This window comes from Homarus americanus, unplaced genomic scaffold (genome assembly GCF_018991925.1).
Source record: "Homarus americanus isolate GMGI-L3 unplaced genomic scaffold, GMGI_Hamer_2.0 scaffold37032, whole genome shotgun sequence".
Lineage (NCBI taxonomy): Eukaryota > Metazoa > Arthropoda > Malacostraca > Decapoda > Nephropidae > Homarus > Homarus americanus.
In genome coordinates, this window is record NW_024731852.1 from 1,975,954 (window position 1) to 2,000,722 (window position 24,769).

General features: G+C 36.5%; 1 protein-coding gene across 4 annotated transcripts in view; it reads right to left on the reverse strand.

Annotated features, from left to right (window-relative positions):
* The window catches only part of LOC121867930, a 32,833-nt gene that overhangs the window by 7,572 nt on the left and 492 nt on the right, over window positions 1-24,769 (reverse strand). For 3 of the 4 annotated variants that reach the window (XM_042368074.1, XM_042368075.1, XM_042368073.1), the window contains exons 2-5: window positions 21,122-21,439; window positions 18,679-18,839; window positions 10,784-10,893; window positions 954-1,073 (exon numbers count right to left, since the gene is read on the reverse strand). In XM_042368074.1, the coding sequence (XP_042224008.1) occupies window positions 954-1,073; window positions 10,784-10,893; window positions 18,679-18,839; window positions 21,122-21,247 (517 nt within the window). In that variant the 5' untranslated portion in view covers window positions 21,248-21,439. Of the gene's footprint in view, window positions 1-953; window positions 1,074-10,783; window positions 10,894-18,323; window positions 18,390-18,678; window positions 18,840-21,121; window positions 21,440-24,769 lie in introns of those variants that run through there. The other variant, XM_042368076.1, reaches the window with a different exon arrangement.

A 24,769-nucleotide genomic window follows, 5' to 3' on the forward strand; every position in this document is an offset into this window, starting at 1 on the left:
GCCCTGACAACTGTAAGTGACAGTGATGGTGATTCACCTAGTAATGGTGATTCACCTGAGGGCCAGTAATCTGCCCTCTGCCTCGGAACCAGCCTCCATCCCCGTATGCCGACCCATCTCTTCTACTACCGTAAGTGTTCCACCTAACTTTTTAGTTTTCTAACTTAACCTTTATTTTTCCTATGTTAACCTTTATCTTTCCTAACCTAACCTCTTCTATATTACTTGTTTTTTCATACCATCATAAAGTTAAGATAAAATTTTTACTACAACATAGTTATGTGTCGTCAAAAAGTGGAGTTTGGGGGTCGGGCTGGTTTCTATTGGAATTAATCCCATATGTTCTGTTGTTCACTTAACGCGGATTTCACTTAACACGGGACCCTCTGGGTTCAATTGACCGCGTTAAGTGGGGTACAACTGTATATATATATATATTTTTTTTTTTCACATGAAATATTAAACCTAAACTTGCACCTGGGCTCTCACAGCTAGGCACCCAGCCCAGGGTGAGAATAGTCAACGTATATCCACTGTGAAGGGAAGACACCGACACTTCACTTAAAAGTGTCAAAAGTATTCAATACTGTACAATACTGTACTTCCCTCAAGAGAACTTACTACCGGTAATTGTTTCTCTGAGATCCTATTCATGTATATACAGTAGTGTTGTTATATATAATAAAACTTGAAGCAATGTTTATCTCAAGACTTGCCACTTAATATTTCTCCGGAACTATTTGATACTAAACTGAAGACGATAGCAAACCGTATCTTCCACAGTGGCAGTGTTAAAGGTACTAAAATCACTATACAGAAATGATTAAGTTATTAAAAATATGGAGACACAGGCCATTTTAAGAAATTCAGACAAGTAATATCAAGCCACACAAGGTACTGTACTATACAATTTACAAGCAAATAAAACTGAACATATCTCAGATTTCCCTTACCTGGTTGGTTCATACTAGCTTTAAACCTTTCCTCATTTTGTTCAAGCTTATTTTGTACAATTTTCTTCCAAGAGTTCATTTCTGCTGGGTTGAGTATTATGAGTTTTTTGCCACCTTGACCTGTAAGAAATCAACAATTATTACACATGATTCTGAATAAAAATGCAAGCTTGATCCAGAACACCTCATTTTATTATGAGTCTGGACTGGGGAACTTGCATATTATCACACCAAATTTATAGAATCAATACTCATGTAACCCCTAAACAATTGAGGTAGTAGGCAGCTACCAAACAGGGAGGTACTACCGCCTGGGAAGATATTGGAAGCATAAATTGTTGTCTAATGGTAGACCCTAATTTGGCATCACAAAAATTGTGACCAAGTCCCAGGTTGCTGATCTGACTTTCTGCCCCATTTACACACAATTGCAGGGTCTCAATTGTTTCTCTTACTACTGACAACACAACATACATTTATCGTTTCTCACTTTTGATCTTTTTATAATTTTTGTATTTCTTTATGGTTCTTTATTATTAATATTATCATTATTATTTTATTATTTTATTTATAATTTATAATTTATAAATTATATCTGCGGTACTATGAATTATTATTATTATTATTATTACAGTATAGTCTTGATTTACGCGGATTTGGTTTACGCGGCGCATTGCCAGACCGACAATTTTTATTTACACAGTTCATTCCATCATTTACGCGGGAAGCGGCGCAGGCAGGGTGTGCACAAGGTCGCCCAGTCAACAAAACATTACCGAGTTCTTCACCAGCCACCCACCACAGCCAGCCCAAGTCAGTGATAGTGAGGATATGGACTTTGAGGGGTTTGACAAAAAGGCCCTGCAAGCCTCTGTGGTGGATAGTGATACAGGTGATACAAGTGATACAGGTGAGGGCCAATAATCTGCCCTCTGCCTCAGAACCAACCCCAATCCCCGTGTACCCAGCCATCTCTTCTAAGTGTTAAAAAACCTAATATTATTGATATTTCTTTTAAATATTAATTGTGTGTGCATACCATCATAAAATTAAGATGTTATTTTTACTACAACGTACATAATGTAATGTGTCTGGGTGAAGTATAATTTGTTAATTACTGAAGATATTTGCTTTTAGCTCATAAAATTCATAGAAATTACCCGGCCAGAATATAATTTACATTGCTGGAATTATTATAAGATAGTGATTAATTCGAATATAAACAAGAAAATTTGCATTAGACATACAAATTTTAGATCTAATTTTATAATTTTATTAGAGAAAGCAAAATTTTATCTTTTGTGCAAAATATACTGTATGACGTTTATATTCAAATTATTCACAGTCTTGCAAGGAATCCAGCAATGTCAATTACAGTATAATCTGCATTTACGCTGTCAATTGAGCCCGTGGAGGCCTGCATAAAACGAGAAACTCGTAAATTACATAACAGAACATATGGGATTAATTGAAATAAAGACTGGGCCGATACCCAAACTACACTTTTTCCGACACAATACGTACGTTGTAGTAAAAATAACATCTTAATTTTATGATGGTCTGCACACACAATTAATAATTAAGAGAAATATCAATAATATTAGGTTTTTTAACACTTACGTTAGTACAAAAGCTGGGTCGGCACACGTGGATAGCGGCTGGTTCCGAGGCAGAGGGCAGATTAGTTGCCTTCCGGTGAATCACTTTCACTACTCGCAGAGGTTTCCAGGGCCTCCCAGACAAACCCCTCAAAGTCCATATCCTCACTGTCAATATCGCTATCACTGACTTGGGCTGGCTGTGGTTGTGGTGGGTTGCGGGCTAGGAAGTCCTCAATACTACGTTGACGACTAGCATTGATGTTGTCGAGATAGATCTGGATATACGGCTCCATAACTTATAACAGATGGTTATTACTCTTCATACCGATGCTTGTCTGGGTCATTGTCAAGGATGAGCTTAATTTTCTCCCCCAACTCGATGATTTCCTTCACATTATCATGGCTTGGTCCAGGTAATTCAATGTTTTTCTCTGGTGGTAGGGGTCCCGCGGAAGCCATTGTGAGTTGTGAGGGGAATAGCGGGCACAAGAGAGAACTGCATACACGGACTGAAAGCAATGAGACAGGCCCTGCTAAGTCAGCGACTTCTACACTCTGGTGGCAGGGCACGTCATGTTACATTAGACCAATCACAGATAGCGGCGGAGGGAGGTAAGGATGCGTGGCCCAATCACAGTCCGATACGTCATATGACGTCAGCGATAACGTAAGAGCGGCCTAATGTGCATCACTCACTGCGCCGCTTCCCGCGTATGGTCAAGAATGGACCGCGTGGGTAAAAAATGGTGCGGCGGTCTGGACCTCTCCAGCCGCTCGCCACGTAAATGAACACACTTAGCGCGTAATTAAAGCATTTTCATTCTGGCAAGGCACTGCGTAAATGACCAAACGCGTAAACAAAAGCAGCGTAAATGCAGACTATACTGTATATGATCCTAAACATAGTCTGAGGTATTATTTATTACTAAACCTAAAAACCTAGTGTTTTCACCCAAACATTTCTCAAGGGCGGAAGAAGGGGTGGGGGGTGAGGGGGAGGGGGGGAGTGGAGTCCATTATTTGAATGGACATTAACCGATGACTGCATTTCTCTTAAATATTAATTGTGTGTGCATACCATCATAAAATTAAGATGTTATTTTTACTACAACGTACTATTGTGTCGGAAAAAGTGTAGTTTGGGGGTCGGCCCAGTCTCTATTTCAATTAATCCCATATGTCCTGTTATTTCGTTTACGCGTTTCTCATTTTACGCGGACCTCCACGGGTTCAATTGATCGCGTAAATGAAGACTATACTGTATTATATTTTTGCCCCCAGGCCCATATGTGGGTCAGTGACCTGTGCCCGTGTGGGCTAATCCCCGTAAAAAAAAAAATATATATATATGGGGATTCATTCCTGAAATCCCATTGTTAAGCAAATTTATCATGTACGTAGTTAAAATCTTATTATACTGTATTTTGGAACAAATTATTATGACATACGAGATTACGGCTCGGGGACATTCCAGGAATAATTTGTGAAGTTATAATTGGATGTCAAAATGATAAAGCTTACATTAATTGTTAAGCTGAAATGAATATTATATAAAAAATATGTAGTATTGAAATAATACTCATACTCACCACGTTTATGCCATGTCTTTAATGAATACGTAAACAAATATATTCCATATTTACAGCCTCGGTGGACAATGTAGTAAGGCGGGAAACATTCACAAAACAAAATTTTGAACTTTAGATAAACTATAAGCTTCTTGAGTTTCTTAATACCTCTTCTCTTAGTAATTATTAATAAATTGTCATTTGTCATTTATACTCAGAAGGTATTGTCTTATTCAGCACTCAAGAACAAACTATAAAACATTAAAGAGTCCCGTTCAATGGTCATTCACTACGGACAAAATAAAAGAGAGCAAAACTTGGTTAAATTGCTAACTTCTATGAAATCTTAATCAACTAATAATAATTTTAGAGTAACAAATGCCTTTCATATTGTTCCTAAAATAAAGCCACATCCCAATAAGGAAATACTGTAAGCCATATGGAGATTATTCAACACTAGAAGTAAATATTATAGACTTGTGTTTTTGTATCACTTCAGACTAGCCGTTTCTTTTTTTTTCCCTACATGTATTTTTTTTGTCTCTCAAGCATGGGATTTGGGATATAGTTATCTTAGTTTTGCTACCCGTCATGAACCCTTTTACCTACAAAAATATGAGGAAATGCCAGAAAAAAGTTAGGTAGCGAGGTATTTGGCTTAGCAGTTCATTTACATACAGTACCATATGTACTTTAATGGCATCCAACCCACTGGTCTCCCGCCAAGTTGCCAGATACCGCTGTTTGAACTAATAGTCACGCTGAAAACTATGACATCACCTCATTGGGATGACTGCATCTAAGACAATTAGATATAGGGAGGAGGATACATCACCTTGGAAATATCTCATATGCTTGAAAAATACTGATAAACCCTGTACCTTCTAATATATGCCATGTACCCCCTAAGGTCTTCCATAAGCAGCCATGTACCCCTTAAGGTCTTTCATAAACAGCCATGTACCGGTGTACCCCTTAAGGTCTTTCATAAGCAGCCATGTACCCCCTTAAGGTTTTCATAAGCAGTCATGTACCCCTTAAGGTCTTTCATAAGCAGCCATGTATCCCCTAAGGTCTTTTATAAACAGCCATGTACCCCTTAAGGTCTTTCATAAACAGCCATGTACCCCCTAAGGTCTTTTACAAACAGCCATGTACCCCTTAAGGTCTTTTATAAACAGCCATGTACCCCTTAAGGTCTTTTATAAACACCCATGTACAGTCAGCAAAAAAATATTCTGAACCCCTTTGACAAATGGCACCTGCAACGATCACTGACTGAGGCCATGTTAATTTGGTAAGGTTGGTATTTCGGGTTGTGTGATGCATTGTATAACCAGAATGATGTATTTATTATATCACATAGTTAATACAGAGAAATGAACAGGAGTAACCCGCGTAAATGAGTGTTGTTCAGAATTCTTTGTCCGGTGTGTTACATTGTATAACATCATAAAGATGCAGAAAAATCTTTTGTTGACTGTACCTCTTAGTACAATTTAATGAGTTAAGATTTAAAAATACCTATTGAAACATTAACAGTAAAATAGTAGCAGATACATCTCTTATTATTCTAAGAGATATTTAGAGAAACATAACAGTAAATAGATAGGGTGCTGTTTTAGACCGGGTGAACCAGAAAAGAGCCTCTACTGTATGAACAATATATGTATTGGCAGCTATTTCAGTAATATGTACAAGTAAATAAGCCTATATTGGACAGTAAATGATGGGACTTTACTCTCTAGGCCTACATTTATTGACAAACGTAGGAGTAGCCTATACTGCAGTCTTGTTAGTACAGTATTTTCTTTAAAAATGTCATTCTGCCTCGTCAATATTTGCTTTGCAAGATTGTGTCTCATCCAGTACTGCATCGTCTATTAAAATATCTCCGGAGGTGCAAATATTACAAGGGAAATTGCAATGGGATGAGGGAAGAGATGAGGGGTATCTACTGGCCTGACTCACTAAGGCATAAGAACGCAGACACTGCGCTGAATATCATAACTAGTAAAGTGACCCATTTGATCAATAAATATACAGTCGACCCTCGTTAATTCAGACCCCTTTAATCCGGATTTCGGATAATTCGGACAAAATCTGAACAAACTTTTTTTTTTCTTTTTTTTTCTTTTTGTAGGAATATTACCTACGCGGACCTTAAGCTAAAATGCTGGTCTACCCACTGCTGGGATAAAACACCAGCATCTTTTTGGTTAAATGTAACATCTCCACCACTAGTGTGGAGGGGGAATGCAACTTTAGCTTCAGACATGAGGGGTATCTACTGGCCTGACTCACTAAGGCATAAGAACGCAGACACTGCGCTGAATATCATAACTAGTAAAGTGACCCATTTGATCAATAAATATACAGTCGACCCTCGTTAATTCAGACCCCTTTAATCCGGATTTCGGATAATTCGGACAAAATCTGAACAAACTTTTTTTTTTTTTTTTGTAGGAATATTACCTATGCGGACCTCAGATATCACGGCCTATAAGGCGGCGGGGTGCATAAGACGCCCCCCCCAAATTTCCATTTAAAAAGTAGCTTTTGAGCTCTATTTGCTGTATAAGACCAGTACCCCAAATGTGACACTTACCCACTGACTCAGTAGTCCTTTACCAACCATCCTTGATTTTTTAAAATAAGGCCAATTCACTTCAAGTAATGTCATCAAATTATACCCGCTGGTGTAGTGTAAACACTAGTGACGTCACTGAAGCGTGGTGGGAGTGTTCCCTCGTCTCGGTGGTGTGACTATTTATACAACATGTGGTTCAACAGCAACCACCGTATTCTAATTGTGGTGTTTCATTAGGATTTGAGTGAAAAAGGTTACCAGTATGTACTTACTACATACATTTATTACACAAATATATATATATATATATATATATATATATACTGAATATACTATGTACAAAAAATGAATGTTCAATGAATTATTTATGGTGCATTAGGGTACTGGTCACTTCTGATGGGCTATAAATAGCCTTCTTTATCTCCCCTACATCTCACCCTGAGCCAGACGGAAGGGTCTTGGTAAATAACATGTTTGCTTATTTTCCATTTACTTTAAATAGATTTACCGAATTATTTGTTTTATTTATTTATTTATAATATACTGTAATATATTAAACACACTGTAATTATTTTCTTTAATTTATAAACTGTTTTGCGACAAAGGAATGTTCTCCAGTAGTGTTTCATTAGGATTTGAGTGAAAAAATATTACGTACTTACACAATTGTTCCTCTTACTTTGACAACACAACATACATACAGTATATTATTTCTCAGTTTTGATCTTTTTTTTTAATTTTTGTATTTATTTATAGTTAGTTACTTAAAATAAGGCCAATTCACTTCAAGTAATGGCATCAAATATTACCAGCTGGTGTAGTGTAAACACTAGTGACGTCACTTGAGCGTCTGTAATTAACCGTCGATAGTTTCAAGAATTAATGCACTCATTTACTGAATATTCTTTGGAAAAAAATAAAATTTAAATCAATTATTTATAGGAGATAAATATTATTATGAGTAAATATACCGATACCGGTATGCATTACTGACCACCTCCACGGCTCCTCACTGGCAAATGGGGGGGGGGGCGTGGGGAGGGGTGTGTGATGATAGCTGTGTTTATTATAGGGGTATAAATCTCTTTTACGGTATGTTAGACAGGTTTATAATACATTTTTATTATTTTAATATACCGGTAATCTTAATTTGAATCCAGCTTGCCAAACGTAAGTTTCAGTATAAAATAATTAGTGGTAAGACCTTGTGAGTGGCTTACGATGTTTTCATCACCACTCTTGACACACTAAACCACAATATTTAAGAGGTAAGAATTTTAAACTTGGTGGTTTAGACGACCCCCTAACTTTGGGCAGATTTTTTTAATGTTCAAATTTCGTCTTATAGGCCGTGATATACGAAGCTAAAATGCTGGTCTACCCACTGCTGGGATAAAACACCAGCGTCATTTTGGTTAAATGTAACATCTCCACCACTAGTGTGGAGGGGGGATGCAACTTTTAGCTTCAGACATGAAAAATATTTACCATTTACTGCCAGTAAACAATGGAAACGTAAAATATGTACCAATTAGTAATGAAAAGTTGTGCAGTTCCTTCAGCAGATGAAGCTCACCAGGTACTGTATTTGCTTGCATATAAGACGCATTTCCCCCCCCAAAAAGTATCACAAATTACCCTGCGTCTAATGCACCTGTATTACGGATGGGAGGCCGAGCACTGTAGGCGGAGGTGCCTAGCTAGGGAGTCTGGGACGAGCAGTAGTCTATTAAGCACAAAAATTGTGTTACTAATAATATTACTAATAATAAAATACTGAAAAACAAGCCAAATTATCACAATCTATTATCACAAACTTACGGCAAATTTGCCGAAGACGTAAATAATGGCTTACATTGGCTTAACGGCAGAGGGAAGCTCACAACATCTCACTGTACAGTAGCTAAAACAACTACCTGTGCAGGTGGGGGTCAATATACTCCAAAATTTTACGTGTGACTAGTGACAGCCCTCATATACCAAAATTTATCGTCCATGGTCTCATATTGTTTACCACAAAGTACGCACAGATGGTTGTTTAAGCTACTGTACATCCTTCCCCAGCATACGTAATCCACACCAGATACATGTCTTAAATTATTTAACGACTGTGTTACCTTTAAGAAACATTTGTTTATTATCTAAATGAAAAATGACCCTAGAAAGATTAAAGAAATGTTAACAGAAAGTTCAGCCGCCAGTCAGCCATTTGCAATGAGTCGATGACGCCAAAACAATAGCAATGGTGCTACACCCTGGTGGCAGATCATGGCAACACAAAACATCACAGCCAAAAATACGACTATATTTGCTTTGTCTGCATGTGCCAGTATTCACTGATACCAATCTATTTATTTTTAGCTTTGTTAAATTTAATTTCTTTTCTTTTCAAGGTTAGTATAATGTTGCTATACAGAATATGATTTCCTACTTGATTCCAGTATATATTGTATTTACATGCACAAAATCATTTTTTCCCCTACAAAACCACTTTAAAATCACTTCCAATAAATGTATGATGAAACGTACTAAGAAAAAAATCTACAAAAATCCTTGCAAAACAGGGTGCGTCTTATGCAGTGGTGCGTCTTATATGCCGGCAAATACGGTACTGTAGAACGTCAAAGTAAAGCAATAAATTTAAGATTATTGATTTAAAGTGACACCCACAATTAAGGACAATGTTTTAATTTCAAGCGATTCTTTCCTATTTTGCGCGAGTCAATGTTGCGCATCATAATTAAAATTTTGTGCCTAATGTTTCTCTGGGCACACTACACTGTCCTAAGGGCAAAGCTGTACTGTACATGTACTCAAAATAATGTACTAAATGATTACTAAAGTTTTGTCTCATGCAAACTAAAGCATATTTATTCTCAAATTATTCACTATCTCATAAGAATTCCAGCAATGTAAATTATTTTCTCCTTGGTTACTTTTTGACATTTTATAAGCAAAAACATAAACTCAACCTAAAGGACATAAATAAACAAATTAATACTTCATTAGACCTTCGGTGCCAACTGTCAAACATGTCACTATCACCCCGCATCTTCCCAGCTATAATTTGTATTGCTGGAATCCTTGCAGATAATTTAAATATAAACGTCATATATTTTACACAAGAGATAAAAAAATTTAAAATTAGAACTAAAATTTGCATGTCTAATGCAAGCTATAGCATGTTTATATTCAAATTAATCATTATCTTATAAGAATTCCAGCAATGTTAATTATATTCTCCCATGTCAGTTCAGTGACATTTTATAAGATAAAAACTTGAAGTCACTCTTAAGGACAGATAAATAAGCACTAGACCTTAGCATCAACTGTCAAACATATCACCTCACCTCCCTCTCCCCCCCCCATCTTCCCAGACCATTTAGCATCCCATAATTTTAGCTGTGTTGATTTATGAGTGTTTCTTTTAACATAATACTACAAAAAACAATGTTTTGTTTATTCTAGGAGATGGGTTGAGGTGCATCTGGGTGGACTCAGTCATTTTAGTATTTTGTGTTTCTCTCAAGTACCAAACTAAATTATTCCATTGAAACAACACTTCGATTTTGTGCGAATTCAGTTTAAAGCGACCTCTCTTGGAACATATCTCGTGTTATATGTGTTATATCGACTTTCTACTGTACTTAAAAATTCTGATGGTATACATAGTTATAATGTAACGATCTGAATGTTCCTGAATTATTTATGGCCTTTATTGGAACAAACTGAGCCATTATTATAATTATGATGTATTGATCAACTATAATAATGTAAACTTTTTATAAAACCTATTGTTTGCACAATAAACCTTGAATTAATACCAATTTCAATTCCAGATATAAAAACTTCATGATATTAACACTTAGAAAAAAGTGCAGATGGTCGAAATGGCCATAAAATGGATCTTGTTTTTCAAGTGTCCAAATGACATCTCTAGAAAACCAGAAGCAAAATCCAAATTCACACATCGAAAGGGTTAAAGAATCAGATATTGGTAGATAGATATACACAAATGAACAATGAACAGAAATTTCTTATGACTAAACTATGATGATACATCCAACTTACTTTTACTCTTCAGAAACAAGTTTGAATTTTTCCCATGACCTGTTGCCAAACTGAGTTTTGCCCTCCAATTCTGGGACATCCATGCCTTCTGGTAATATGGGAAGAGGGAACTGAAATGAAAATATGATATATTTAGCGAAGGAGTTACATAATAATTTTAATATACTGGTAAGCATTTCAAAAATGAGACCTTCAGTTTATTGTAATTTAGGTCTAACCCACCACATGCACAATGTATAAAAGATATGCAAAATAAAAATAATATATTTCGGTAATGGTATTGAAGTACGGTACTGTATAACACAAACAGTGATACAGAAACTGAAATACAGTATATTTTTCAATAAAGAAGACAGTAGGTATAGGAGTTATTTGTGAAATGGGAAGAAACTAGATGCCCTCAGTAAGAGACAAACGTTTTTGCAATTTAAAAAATTCATGCCTCCAATATGTATGAGTAAGTTTCAGAATCTTTTAAGAAAAGCTGTACCTGTACAGTATAAGATTTTAAAGTAAGACCCCCCCAGTGTTGAGTAAGGTAAGGTCACAAGGTCAGACAAGCCAACACTGCATTATGCTCATGTAAAAGGCATAAAAACAGGTCACTCTGGAGGGGTACAATCATCAACAACATGAAAAGGCCTTACTGACTCTCCTCCTTTAGTTAATAATCTTTCTTCCTTTCTCTTTGCCACATTGTTGCTTCACTCTGTCTCTTTTACAGGTACTTTAACAGGTAATGCTCGGTGGATTTGCCCGCAGTGCCCACCATTTCTCTGTGGATGTCGGTCACACAAGCATAACCCGTTATAGTACATCCTTCTTTCCTCACACAGTCAAACTGTGGAATTCTCTGCCTTCCTCTGTGATTCCATACATATACAATCTGTCTCATTTCAAAAAGATGGTTTTCCAGCATCTTTGTGGTGTAGATTAATATAATCTTTTTCTTTTCTATTTTAAATTTCTTTTTACTCTTATTTTTTTGCCCCCTAGGCCCTGTTATGGATCAATGACCTGCACTCAGGTGGGCTATTCCCATTATTTAAAAAAAATAAAAAATAAATAAATAAGTAAAAATTTTAAGTAAATTGTTTAACATGGGATTGTATTCCTGAAAACCTAATTTTATGCGAAATTATCGATGAAAACGATGGAAAACAGCGAAGCACCAAGGGCGAACAACAGGATCAAACGGCAGGACAGTAAACACTGAGTATACTGTACATGACATACTCCTGGATAAAAAAAAAAAAAAACAAGATTATAAACAGTTTTAAAGTTAAACAATTGATTTATTAAAAAAAATTCTATATGAACAATGTGGTTCATATAAAAACAATTTAGTGAGTACCCCCCACCCTGTACAGTACAAGGTGCACCTAATTCACGCAAATTTCAAATTGAATAAGTAAAAAATTAAGAATTTTTTAAGGATAAACAATAAAATTGATACATATAGTACAGAACTGGCCCTTTAACCGTTGATTCCTTCTGGGTTAATGGGGCTGAAACATGTAGAAGTATACAAGGTTTTAGTAGCAAAACCCAATTGTCTGTTCTCTATTTATTGAGGAACTATCTCGTATACAGTTCCAAGTGTATATCACCGTAACTTAATCACTGTAGCTATGAGTGTTAAGAGGAGGATGGAGGCTCTATTAAAGAGCTCTTCTAAATACGTCCGGTTGGTGTGAGGTGTTGAGTGACAATCCCGAGGCAACCGACTTTTATACGTTGACCTCATCAGTCTTAATGCTGTGCCTCAAGGAACTTACCCATCACCTGATGTGACCATGTCACCTCATAGCCAATGGAAAGTTACTGGGGGTGATATGATTATATATACCCAATGTACTGCCATGACATTTATATAAGAACTAAGGGGCTAATACATCAGCATATCATAAAGTACAATAACACACACAGGCTACTGTACTGTATTTTATTTAAAAAATAGCACATACAGTCGACCCTCGTTAATTCGGACCCCTTTAATCAGGATTTCGGATAATTCGGACAAAATCTGAACCCTTTTTTTTTTTTTTTAAGATTTGTAGGAATATTACCTATGCGGACCTTAACCTAAAATGCTGGTCCACCCACTGCTGGGATAAAACACCAGCGTCTTTTTAGTTAAATGTAACATCACCACTAGTGTGGAGAGGGGATGCAACTTTTAGCTTCAGACATGAAAAATATTTACCATTTACTGCCAGTAAACAATGGAAACATAAAATATGTACCAATTAGTAATGAAAAGTTGTGCAGTTCCTTCAGCAAATGAAGCTCACCAACTTACAATAGGCTAAATTACCTTACAACGTGTTTTCAGTAGTCTATGTTGAAGTTCTTTGCACAGGCTAACTTATCATATCATATACGGTATCACAGTTCTCATTGATCTACAAAAAATACCGGTAATAAAAACCTTTTTGATATTTCACACTTAATATAATACCCGGTAATCTACTTCAACCTCCTATTGTTTACAACGACGCATGACGCACCACCAGCTGTTGAGTATCAGCTAGACGGTACACGTGTTTTTTGAATCATTTTCAGTTAAAAAACTGTTACATCACACGTATATTTTACCTAAACTGCGCCTGAATGAATATATTCTCGGAAATAAATAGTAACTTTGCTGAAACGTGATGTATTTTAATGTAAAATATAATAAAATACATGAAGAAAACAAAAGATTTTACCTAACCTTCCGATGTTCAAGAGAAGTTACTCGTTATTTTTAATAGTTTTTGGTTAAAGTACTGTTATAATACAATGGTATTCTATTCATACTGTGATTGATATAATGCATTCACGGAAATGTAATATTTTTGCTGAAATGACATACGTATTACAGTGGAAAGTTGGATAAAATCATGACGAAAACAATGACTTTCGCTTTCTTTCGTTCAAAAGATGTTACCTTAATTGCTTTTCGATTGGTTTTCCGTTAAAAAACTGTTGTATTACAATAATATTCTATCCTAATTGACTTGAATAAATACTACGATACCATATTTCTGAATATTTTCATTAAAATCCATCCAAATTATTTTCCTTGTCATCGTCTGCAGCACCAAACAGCTTCTCCTAAGCTTCCAATGTTCTTGAGATGTTATTCGGTTTTTTTAATAGTTTTCAGTTAAAATACTGTTATATTACAATGATATTCTATTCATACTGTGCTAGATATAATATTCACGGAAATGTAATATTTTTGCTGAATTTACGTACGTATTACAGTGGAAAGTGGGATAAAATCATGAAGAAAAACAATGACAAATATAATGCAATATTAACCCATTAATCGGTTAATTCGGACAATCGGCTAAAACGGACACCCTTCCCCCCCTATTAGTCCGAATTAACGAGGGTCGACTGTACTGTAAAATACATAGCCTTTAATTTTTGTTTGGTTGTTATCAGTCTTTACTGCCTTTGTTTAATATGTAATGAATACAGTATTTTTTATTTGACATCAAAGAGTGAAGCCAGGAAGGAAGAATTCATTATATGTTTGAAATCTATTTGTATGCTGCTTTTGAATACCAGTAACGCATACAGTGTTTGCATGTTGGATGGATAAATATTTCAATTTGCTTGAAGATTTAATGATTTACAATATACAGGACTACAGGTACACAGTAATCCTGAGGTTTTCGCATTTTTTTATCACGGTTTTGATCATTCGTTGTTTTTTAACTAAAAAAGAGAAAAAAAAAAAAAAAAAATTATATATATATATATATATATATATATATATATATATATATATATATATATATATATATATATATATATATATATATATATATATATATATATATATATATATATATATATATATATATATATATATATATATATATATATATATATATATATATATATATATATATATATATATATATATATATATATATATATATATATATATATATATATATATATATACACACACACAGGTAGTCCCCGACTTACGACTGCCGCAGTTGTGACCATTTTTTTTTTCTCCAAATGACACACGCATTTTCTATACCGAAACGTTTCCAGTTAATGTAGTCTCCATGTATAATTAGAAAATTATGGGGGCCCCATGTGCATTCAGCTGACTACATTAAAGGTAAGTGCTCAGTCACACTGTATCCATTCCTCAATATTTATTACTTTTACTGTACTGTATTTCATTGTAGATTTTTTATTTAAAAAGAAATTTGAATTTCTTTTTATCTATGTCAGATTGACGACCATTCGGAGTTAAGACCTGGATTTGGGTCCCTAACCCCGTCGTAAGTCGGGGTCTAGCTGTATATATATATATATGCGCCGGTTAACGTCCGATCGCATATACATCCGTCCCCCCAAAAAAAAAATCCGTGACTCCTGCTGGACCACCACTCCACGACCCCCTGACGGAGACACGGTGATCCTCCCCATAATGGTCAGATATTATGTGTTAAAGGAATATGCTTCCTTCCTTAGGCTTTTTTTAAGCATTTGCCTCCAGGTGTAATGTTAACCTACATATATTGAGGATAAAATCTTTCACCTACAAATTGACAATAACACATTTGCTGTAATCAGACATATTTAGTTGCCTCAACAATTGGGGTTGCAATTTCAAATTCTATGGCATTACTAAGAATAACAAAGTCTCTGGCGCACTCTAAGATTAAAAGAGAAAACAGAGGACTCAGGTGTCCTGATGTGAGAGAAAACGGACTCGTATGATGGCGGACCAAATAAATAAAGCATAGCTACATGTTTTGTGGACTACAGTATTAAGCGTACCCTTTTCATCACTTTGTAATAAACCTAGCCATGCCTGTGTGTGTTTATGATATTTACCATAACATTATATATATATTTCGTGGGTCTAAATGGTCGTAAAATGGGAAACTTGGGGTTGGGTCTTGGGTGCCTGGAACCAATTAGAATAAATCCCATAGACTCTGTACTTTCGTTATCGCGTTTTTCGTTATCACGCACTCGGCGCGGTCCCGATTAAGCGCGATAACCTGTAACTGTGTTTACATTTTTCCATTATTATACTACAATATGATTAGTTTCAAATAATGTTAGTAAATGCCGGTACAGTGCATCAGTGATCAGTGTGACCATTGGGCCGTGAGTGGAGAGCATGGCGTGGTTAAGTGCATGACCTACCTGAGCTGTTTGGTGGCCACAGGTACAGTGATTCCAAAAAGAGTATTCGGGGTTTCAGGAACGTAATTCCCGCGAAAAACAATGGATTACTGCACATAATATACGGCAATTACTGTAGTACATACCGTATATAGGCCCTTCCCTCTTATTAGCTTTAAGCCCATCACCACCTTAATCTGGCCCTGATGACTACTACCCAGTCTGGAGCTATGAATTGCAATGGTTTACACAGCAAACCCTCCAAAGTTTGGAATAATAGAGGCTCAAACCTCACTTAATTCAGTTGGATTCTAAGTTAGGTTCAATTCTGTAAATACAGTACAGTACCTGTATTTTACTATATTTTTAAATACAGTATTCCAAATTAGATGTTCCATTCTGAAAAATTGCAATTTGTAATGATTTTGCAGTGCACTGTAATTCAAATAGCTTACCACATTTCATACCCATTAGTTTCAATCAACTATTACTAATAAAAAATAAAGAACAACAGCATTCTTTCTAAGGCTGCTCTAAATTGCTGAGAGGCCAATTTTAAACCAAAGTCAGAGAATGTATCACTCTAACAAATTATTCACAAACAAAGTACGCACAGTGAAAATACTGCAAAATAAATTCATCACAACAAATAATTCAGAGAAAATGCAATCAACAGTACAATCTCTATAAAATAATGTGTATCACACAATCTGGAATAGCAAAAGAGTCCCGGCCCTGACATGGTGCATCCCAGAGTGCTAAGAGAGTTGTGCAACGAGCTTGCCGAGCCCCTGAAGATCCTGTTCTGTAAATGCTTGGATGAGGAAACAGTCCTCAGGGATTGGAAAAATGGCTGATGTGAGTCCTATCTTCAAGAAGGGCGATCAACACTTCACTAACAACTATAGACCGGTGAGCCTGACCACCATAGAATGCAAAGTACTTGAGAGCATTATCAGAGATGCTGCGATGGAACACCCACTACAAACAACCTTGTAAAGGATTGCCAAAACGGTTTTATTCCGGGACGCTCCTGCTTAACAGAACTGCTCAAGGTATTGGATATTTGGACCCATATTCTGGAACAGGGTGGTAATATCGACAATATATATACCTAAATTTTACCAAGACTTTTGACAGAGTACCCCATGAAAGGCTGAAAATGAAACTGGAAGGGTATGGAATTCGGGGAAATGTCCTAGCGTGGACAGAAGACTTTCTGCATGACCGCATGCAGTGTGTGGTGATTAATGGCACGAAAATCATCATCTGTACCTGTCATGAGCGAGGTGCCAAAGGGTAGTGTATTGGGCCCGCTGTTGTTTGTTTGGTTCATAAATGACATGCCTGACGCTGTACACTCCTCCATACAAATGTTTGCGGATGACGCTAAGCTAGTCCGATAAATCAAGAACCAAGCGGACTGTGAAGAGCTGCAGAAGGACCTCTGTGAGTTCCAAAAATGGTCGAAGAAATGGCTGTTGAGATTCAATGTCACAAAGTGTAAGAGGATGCACCTGGGGCATACCAATGGTAAGGGGGCGTATCATATGTCCAAACGGGTTGAAGAAACTGTACTATTTGAGACTGAATGTGAGGACCTAGGTTTATATGTTGACAATGAGCTGAAGTTCTCGGGCCATTGCGAGAAGAAGGTAAATCAGGCAAATAAATTATTAGGTCTTATAAGAAGGTCGTTCAGATATCTAGACGGTCCGTCCCTCGTAACGATCTTCAAGAGTGAAGTGTTTCCCCATCTGGAGTACTGTCACCCTGTCTGGTCCCCGAGATATATCATGGACTGTCAGTTGATTGAAAATGTTCAAAGGAGGGCCACCAGACTGGTGCCTGCACTTTGGCACCTCAGCTGCCCTGAGAGATAAGAGCACCTGAACTTGTTTAGCTTATACTACAGATGGGCAAGGGGCGACCTAATTGAGGTGTATAAGCAACTCAAGGGGCACTACTCATTCGAGTATCCTTACCTGGAGCTGTAGGACGCTCACCCCACAAGGGGTCACAGCTCAAGGCTGAAGAAGCCGCAGGTCCAGAAAACTGTGAGGGCAATCTTTTTCGGAGTGAGAGTTGTGAACTCTTGGAACAATCTGCCAGAAAGTGTTGTCATGGTACTGAGTGTGAACTCTTTCAAAACCAGACATGACCAACACTGGAGCAGGTTCAAGTACATTCAGGAGCCGGTGCATGCCCAGTACTTGCCAACAGTGCGTAACAACGACATGACCGATTGCCCAAGCTGCTAACGAGCCGATCAATGGTGAAGAGGATAAAAACAAAAAAGCACTTGAAGACAAGTGTTTGCACACTTAATTGAAACTACCACAAACAGGAATAGGAATCACATGCACAAATATGTAGTAATACTCACTCTACCAAAATTGTGCTCATTAACCAACTTAATCAAACATGACTGGCCGACACCCGTTCACTCTGCCTGTGAGAAATAAATTCCTTGTGAGATATGACAGATCATGTATTGAATAGCTAACCTGTAGGCCACAAAAGCAAGCCACATGATGGTTACACAAAATTGGAAAGTTTGGAGGCACCCTGTGGTTAATAAATGCACAAGTTAGAAAGCAGTTAAATCACAAAAACAGGACTTCAACCATATTTAACTTACAAGAAGGATGAGAATTGAATGATGACATCTATATAAAGAATTCATAAAAACGATGATGAATGATGAAGGTAATTTACACAGCACTTTAGTGGAAACATACCATAACAAATTCTTAATTCCAAAGTAAGTTTGAGACTTTAACTCTGTATTTTGCAAGATAAGAAGCACCAATGTTGATAAAGTGGCTGGTGCTTTTGGAAAATCTTTACCATCTGGAATGGGTAACTGCTTGGGGCACACTAGCACCTCTCCTTCATTCACCTGAAAAATAAGAATAGGATAGAATACTTCTTGCAATATGGGAATAATTATTGACAAGTATTTTCATACATCAAAAGCATTCCTACGCATGTCTCGAGATTTTGTACACATTATAGAAGTGTGTGTACATGTATGTGTGTAGTTACATGCAAGTTTGTGAGGTCTGATTTGTATTATGCATGTGTGCTTATGTGTTCATTTTAACATACATAGTCCAAGTTACATATATATTTCTGTTAAGTTAAAAATAACATTATTACAACAGTCCTGCCTGCAATCATAAATTTGAGATTTTGTCCACCAAAAACTCACCATCAAGTTACAGGTGACCCTCCTCTTTAGTGAGGATTGTGTTCCTAGAAACAACTGATAAAGTGACTTGGGACATAAATGAAGATATATGTCCATAGAAAAAAAAGGGGGAAGGTTAACACTCCCAATTATTGTACATTCATAGTACTGTACAGCCTTTGGTAATGGTACAGTACAGGCATCTGCTGTGTTATGGAAGAAATACTGTATACATTTTTGAAAAAGTGAAAACATAACTTGAAAATTAGTACAGTACTACAAAATCAATTTTTAGCCAATAGACAATGAATACAGATAAGAAGAAAATAAACCTTTTAAAACACAAAATACATAATACTGAAAGTGGTTAATTGAATATTTTATGATAGAGTATAGGACGGTAAGACACAAAAGACTAACATATAACTGTTACATGCACACACAATTGTTCATACAGAATGTGCAAAAAAAATTAAAGAAATGATTATCATAAGGTCAAAATCATAAAAAGAATAAACATTTCTTATGTCCGTGGGAGTTAACCCATGATCATGGGAGGAGGAGGGAGGGGCATGCACTCCTGTGTGCTTAGTGAAACGATTGCCATATGGCACTGCACTATGTACCTCGATTTTTGGCACTTGGGGTCATTAAATGGATTTTGTTAAAATTTTATACAAAGGTACTACTTTACATGCTGATTAAGGAATTGGGTTCACAATTGAAAAATTTGGGTAACTATTGTTAGTTAATGACCTTTGAAATAATTAAAGAAAAATTAGAATACAGGTATTAGAATTAGAATGAGTCAATTACCTTTATATATATTTTCTTAAAAATATTAACTAATTTTACTTTTTAAACATGTCAGTTTTCACTTTCCAAAAAAATGTCGTTTCACATAAAAAATTCACCTGACCTAGGCAAATAAATTATTGGGTCTTATAAGAAGGTCGTTCAGATATCTAGACGGTCCATCCCTCGTAACGATCTTCAAGAGTGAAGTGCTTCCCCATCTGGAGTACTGTCACCCCATCTGGTCCCCGAGATATACTAAGGACTGTCAGTTGGTTGAAAATGTTCAAAGGAGGGCCACCAGACTGGTGACTGCACTTCGGCACCTCAGCTACCCTGAGAGATTGGAGCGCCTGAACTTGCCTAGCTTATATTACAGACGGGCAAGGGGTGACCTAGTTGAGGTGTATAAGCATCTCAGGAGGCACTACTCAGTCGAGTGTCCTGACCTGGAGCTGGCGGACGCTCGCCCCACGAGGGGTCACAGCTCAAGATTGAAGAAGCCGCAAGTCCAGAAAACTGTGAGGGCAAACTTTTTAGGAGTGAAAGTTGTAAACTCTTGGAACAATCTACCAGAGAGAGTTGTGACGACACCGAGTGCGAGCTCTTTCATGAAAAGACTTGACCAACACTGGAGCAGGTTCAGGTACATTCAGGAGCCGGTGCATGCCCAGCATTTGCCAACAGTGCGTGACAGAGACGTGACCAATCGCCCGGGCGGTGAGCGAGCCGATCAGTGGTGAAGAGGATAAAAGTAAAAAGTAATACAGTAGCTGCATTTTGTCTTTTCCTTTAATCATTAGTATTATTTTTATTCATTCCTCACATTTTCAAAGGAATACATTAGACTGCAGAGGGATAAAGACACCACACTAACCCACGGATACTGTATTCAAAATTCAATGCTGTCGTTGGTGAAATGGTATTGAGTAAAATCGGACTCCGCGGATGGGAAATCTGCAGTAAGCAAGGGTCTACTGTGCTCTTCAGTATTAAACACGTAATTTTAGTTAATTTTTTTCCAGGGTGTGTATACGTGTTTTGTCAAATATGAGTGTATTAAATCACATACCAGGTAATAATTATTATACTTTACCGTTAATCTGCAATTTAATTTTTAATTACCTTTAGATAAAATTTCAGTTAAAAACATGGTAAGTTGCCATAATACTGTACATAAAAGAGAAGCAACAAACCTGATGGGATGTACCAGCAGTAACCACCTCTGATGACCCATGTGAGAGCTGTGTTGTAGATCTGCCTAATTTATCCAGTTTAATAAGCTTTGCAATATCTTTATGTAGATTATTATATGAATCCATTATTCAAACACCGCATAAGACACTCCTATTTCAGTATCTATAGTGACTTCAATGTTAAGATTTTGAGGCACGAAGTTATTAATGTACTTAGCAATATATAGTACTGTACTGTATTTCAACCATATTTTTCAATCTCCTCTGCCACCATGATAAAGACTTCAGATAGACTTCCAGTCAAAATCCATATGTATCCTGAAAAAAATGAAAGGTCTAAGTACTGTATACAAGTTAGTTAAGTTTCTTAAGTACAATACCTGTGACTCAGCAGGTTAGTCTGCTACAATGCTACATCCCAACTCAGTCCAATAGTTTAACTGTAGTACAAAGTCAATCCTTCATCAAGGGTTACACAAATTTGGCCTATATGGCATAGGAACTGAAAAGGCAATTACAATAAAATGCATGACAAGGAATTAATATTTCTCAAAATATTAAAGCCATTGTCCAAAGAGTTTCAAATCTTAGACTGTAAAAGAAGGAGAGTGAGGTGTACTATATAGTAAGTATCATTTTACAAAAGCATAATAAAGGACAATTGTGGGTATATCAGATCTGAGACTTAAAGATGGTACAGTACATGTACAGTAGTTGTGTGCACACACACCATGTCAAAGCAGAGGGGTTAAATAATTTTTTTTTTTCACAAGATGATGCAAATAACCTACCTAGCTACTGGTACTTTCCAGGAAAAGTAGTTTGGTACAGCACTGGGGTAGGCTATAGAGAGTTCTCAAATGATACATTAAAAATAAATCATCTAAAGTCAACACCCATAAAACCCTTGGCCCTGATAGTGTACATCCCTTAAGTGTTAAAAAGAGTTGTGTAACACTGTACATCTCTCAGAATCTTGCTCTGCAGAAGTAAAGATGAAGAGATTCCCTAATAACAGAATACTGTACAGGAACAGAATATGTTACTTCTATATATATATATATATATATTTAAAAAAAGTGATCACCACTGAACAAATAATTATAGGTCAGTGAGTTTAACCTGCACAGCAAGTAAAAAGCAAGAGATACACAATAGCTCTTTCAAGACAAGACTTGACCAACACTGGAGCGGGTTCAGGTACATTCAGGAGTTGGTGCATGCCCAGTATTTGCCAACAATGTGTGACAGAGACGTGACCGATCGCCCGGGCGGCTAGCGAGCCGATCAGTGGTGTAGAGGATAAAAGTTTTAAAAGTTAGAACAACCTTGAAAATGAATACTACCAGTATGGATTATGCCTGGACTTTGTTGTTTGACACACGTGCTGGAGGTACAGTCAGCCAAAGATGTACCGACCCCACTCCGAGTCTCATGCTCGCAATTTTACCTGGCAATACTTGGTATAGGAAGGCTGTATGTAAAGGTGATTGTAATTGGTGGATCTGTTTTTGACTGTATCACTGTCAAGATAAATATTAAACAAACCAAAGGTAGAATTTTTATAATAATAAACTATTCATTGTTATTTAAGGTCATGAGAATTTTTCAAATGTTTGTATATTTTAAATAATGAAGAAAATTTTACATGGCAAGAAACAAACGGCGATCTCATTGGGCGTGTTTATTACAATTCATATTAGACTGTGTTTGTTCATTGTTTTCTAGAGATGTTGTTTGGATGATAGTAAGAAAGAAAATTGAAAAGACAATGCATAGGTTAAGAAGTTCAGTGAGGTTAGGTAGTTTAGGCAAGGTTCAAATAGGTTCTGTGCTTTATCATTTCCATTTTCTTACTTAGTATCATGCAAACAACATCTGGAAATTTGTGCAATTTCATAAAGTCCTTCTGGTGCTAACCATCTGCTCCCACCAATACCCCAAAATTTCCTCAAATCAGTACAATGGCATTATTTTAGTTTCAGTCATCTGGGGAATCTCAGGGGATAGGTTAGATATAGGTTAATGGTTAATATATAGGACTAACCCACGGACGAGTTATTTGTAGTACTGTTTATTTTCTTACTTTATTTTCAGCAGTGAGTTCTGATATGGTAATCATTTCTAGTGCAAATTTTCGTTTTGTAGATAATTTGGCACTAAGGCGAGCACTAATTTGTCTTCCCGGCGGTAAGGCCGCATGCTGCGGCACTTTTCGCTGGGATCGAAGCAGTTTCAAGCATGACTTGTGAAGGTTGTCGCCGGTCTCATATGGACGTAATTTGCAAATTTAGGGATCAAGAAAACGAGACCCTTCAATTTTTCAAAGACCACGTCATTGTTCCATTACATAGAGACTGTCCACACTGCGGGAATCCCTGTGCTTTCAGACTAGAAAGAAATTTGTTCATCACTTCCTCAACACCATGGCTCAACATTTCCAACCATCACAATAAATCACTCCGCCACTTTGGCTGCTTAAGCCGTGATGCGGCCGCATGATCTCATGTCCAGAAAAAGCCTCAATTTACACAATATCATAGTAAGTTCTTTCTGTTTAATATACCGGGGGACCAGGTGGCTTCGGTAAGGAAGTTAGGTAAGGTTAGGTAGGTTGTCTCTTTTTCATACCCACAAAAGTTAAGTTATTATAGAAATAACCATTTTTTAACACATTTGCACAAACTACAACAGTGTCCACTATAAAAAACCCAGTGAAAATCCAGGGTTTTAAATTCGTTTTCCATCAATTTCGGCTGTGGGTTAGTCATGAATAATTACCAGGTTAGGTCAGGTTAGTTTGTAAATTAAATACAGAGATGGCAGAGACTATAATGGTACTATTTTTGTTTCGGTCATCCGGGAAATCTTAAGAGTTTGGGGGGGCTTCGCCCCTCTTCACAACTTGGTGTTCCACACTATTACAGAATTTAATACTAATAACATTGAAAGTTTATTTAGACTGAAAAATTACAGTACAATGTGAATACTAATACTATAGTAGAGTCGAATAGGGCCTGATATTATTCTGCACGTTATCAATGACTCAAAATGGAGTCCGGACAAAGCCCCATTCGGTTAGGTTACTTCAAGGGAGTTTTGTCCTACACACACTCAAAACAAATTATATTCACTTACCCTGTTGAGTTTCCTTTTTTATACAAATAATATTACTTCAGTCTTTTCAAAATGTGTTGATAATTTGTTGTCCATCAGTCATTGTTCGGTCCAACGAATTACCAAAAAAGTATATTAAATCAGGGTAAAATCTTAACGAATATATGTTTTACAGCAATAAACCCTGATTAATAATGTTTTCATTGAAATGTAATCAAAATAATGAAATAATAAACAGCGAAAAACGTTAAATTCCAAAGAGTCACCTATCCAAAATGGAGATATAATTACCGATGTTTCTGTTACTTTGGGGTATTTAACATAGCCGTAGGATTCACTTTTCGTTAGGTTAGGTTAGGTTAGGTTAGGTTATGGTTAAGGTTAGGTTAGGTTAGGTTAGGTTAGGTTAGGTTAGCGAAGTGCATCAAGATGGACCTGAGTTATCTCCCTTGTTCATGAACTCTTTGGAATTTAGTGTTCTCCAATGCTGAAAGTTTTTCGTTGTTTATTATTTCATCTTACAAATTATTT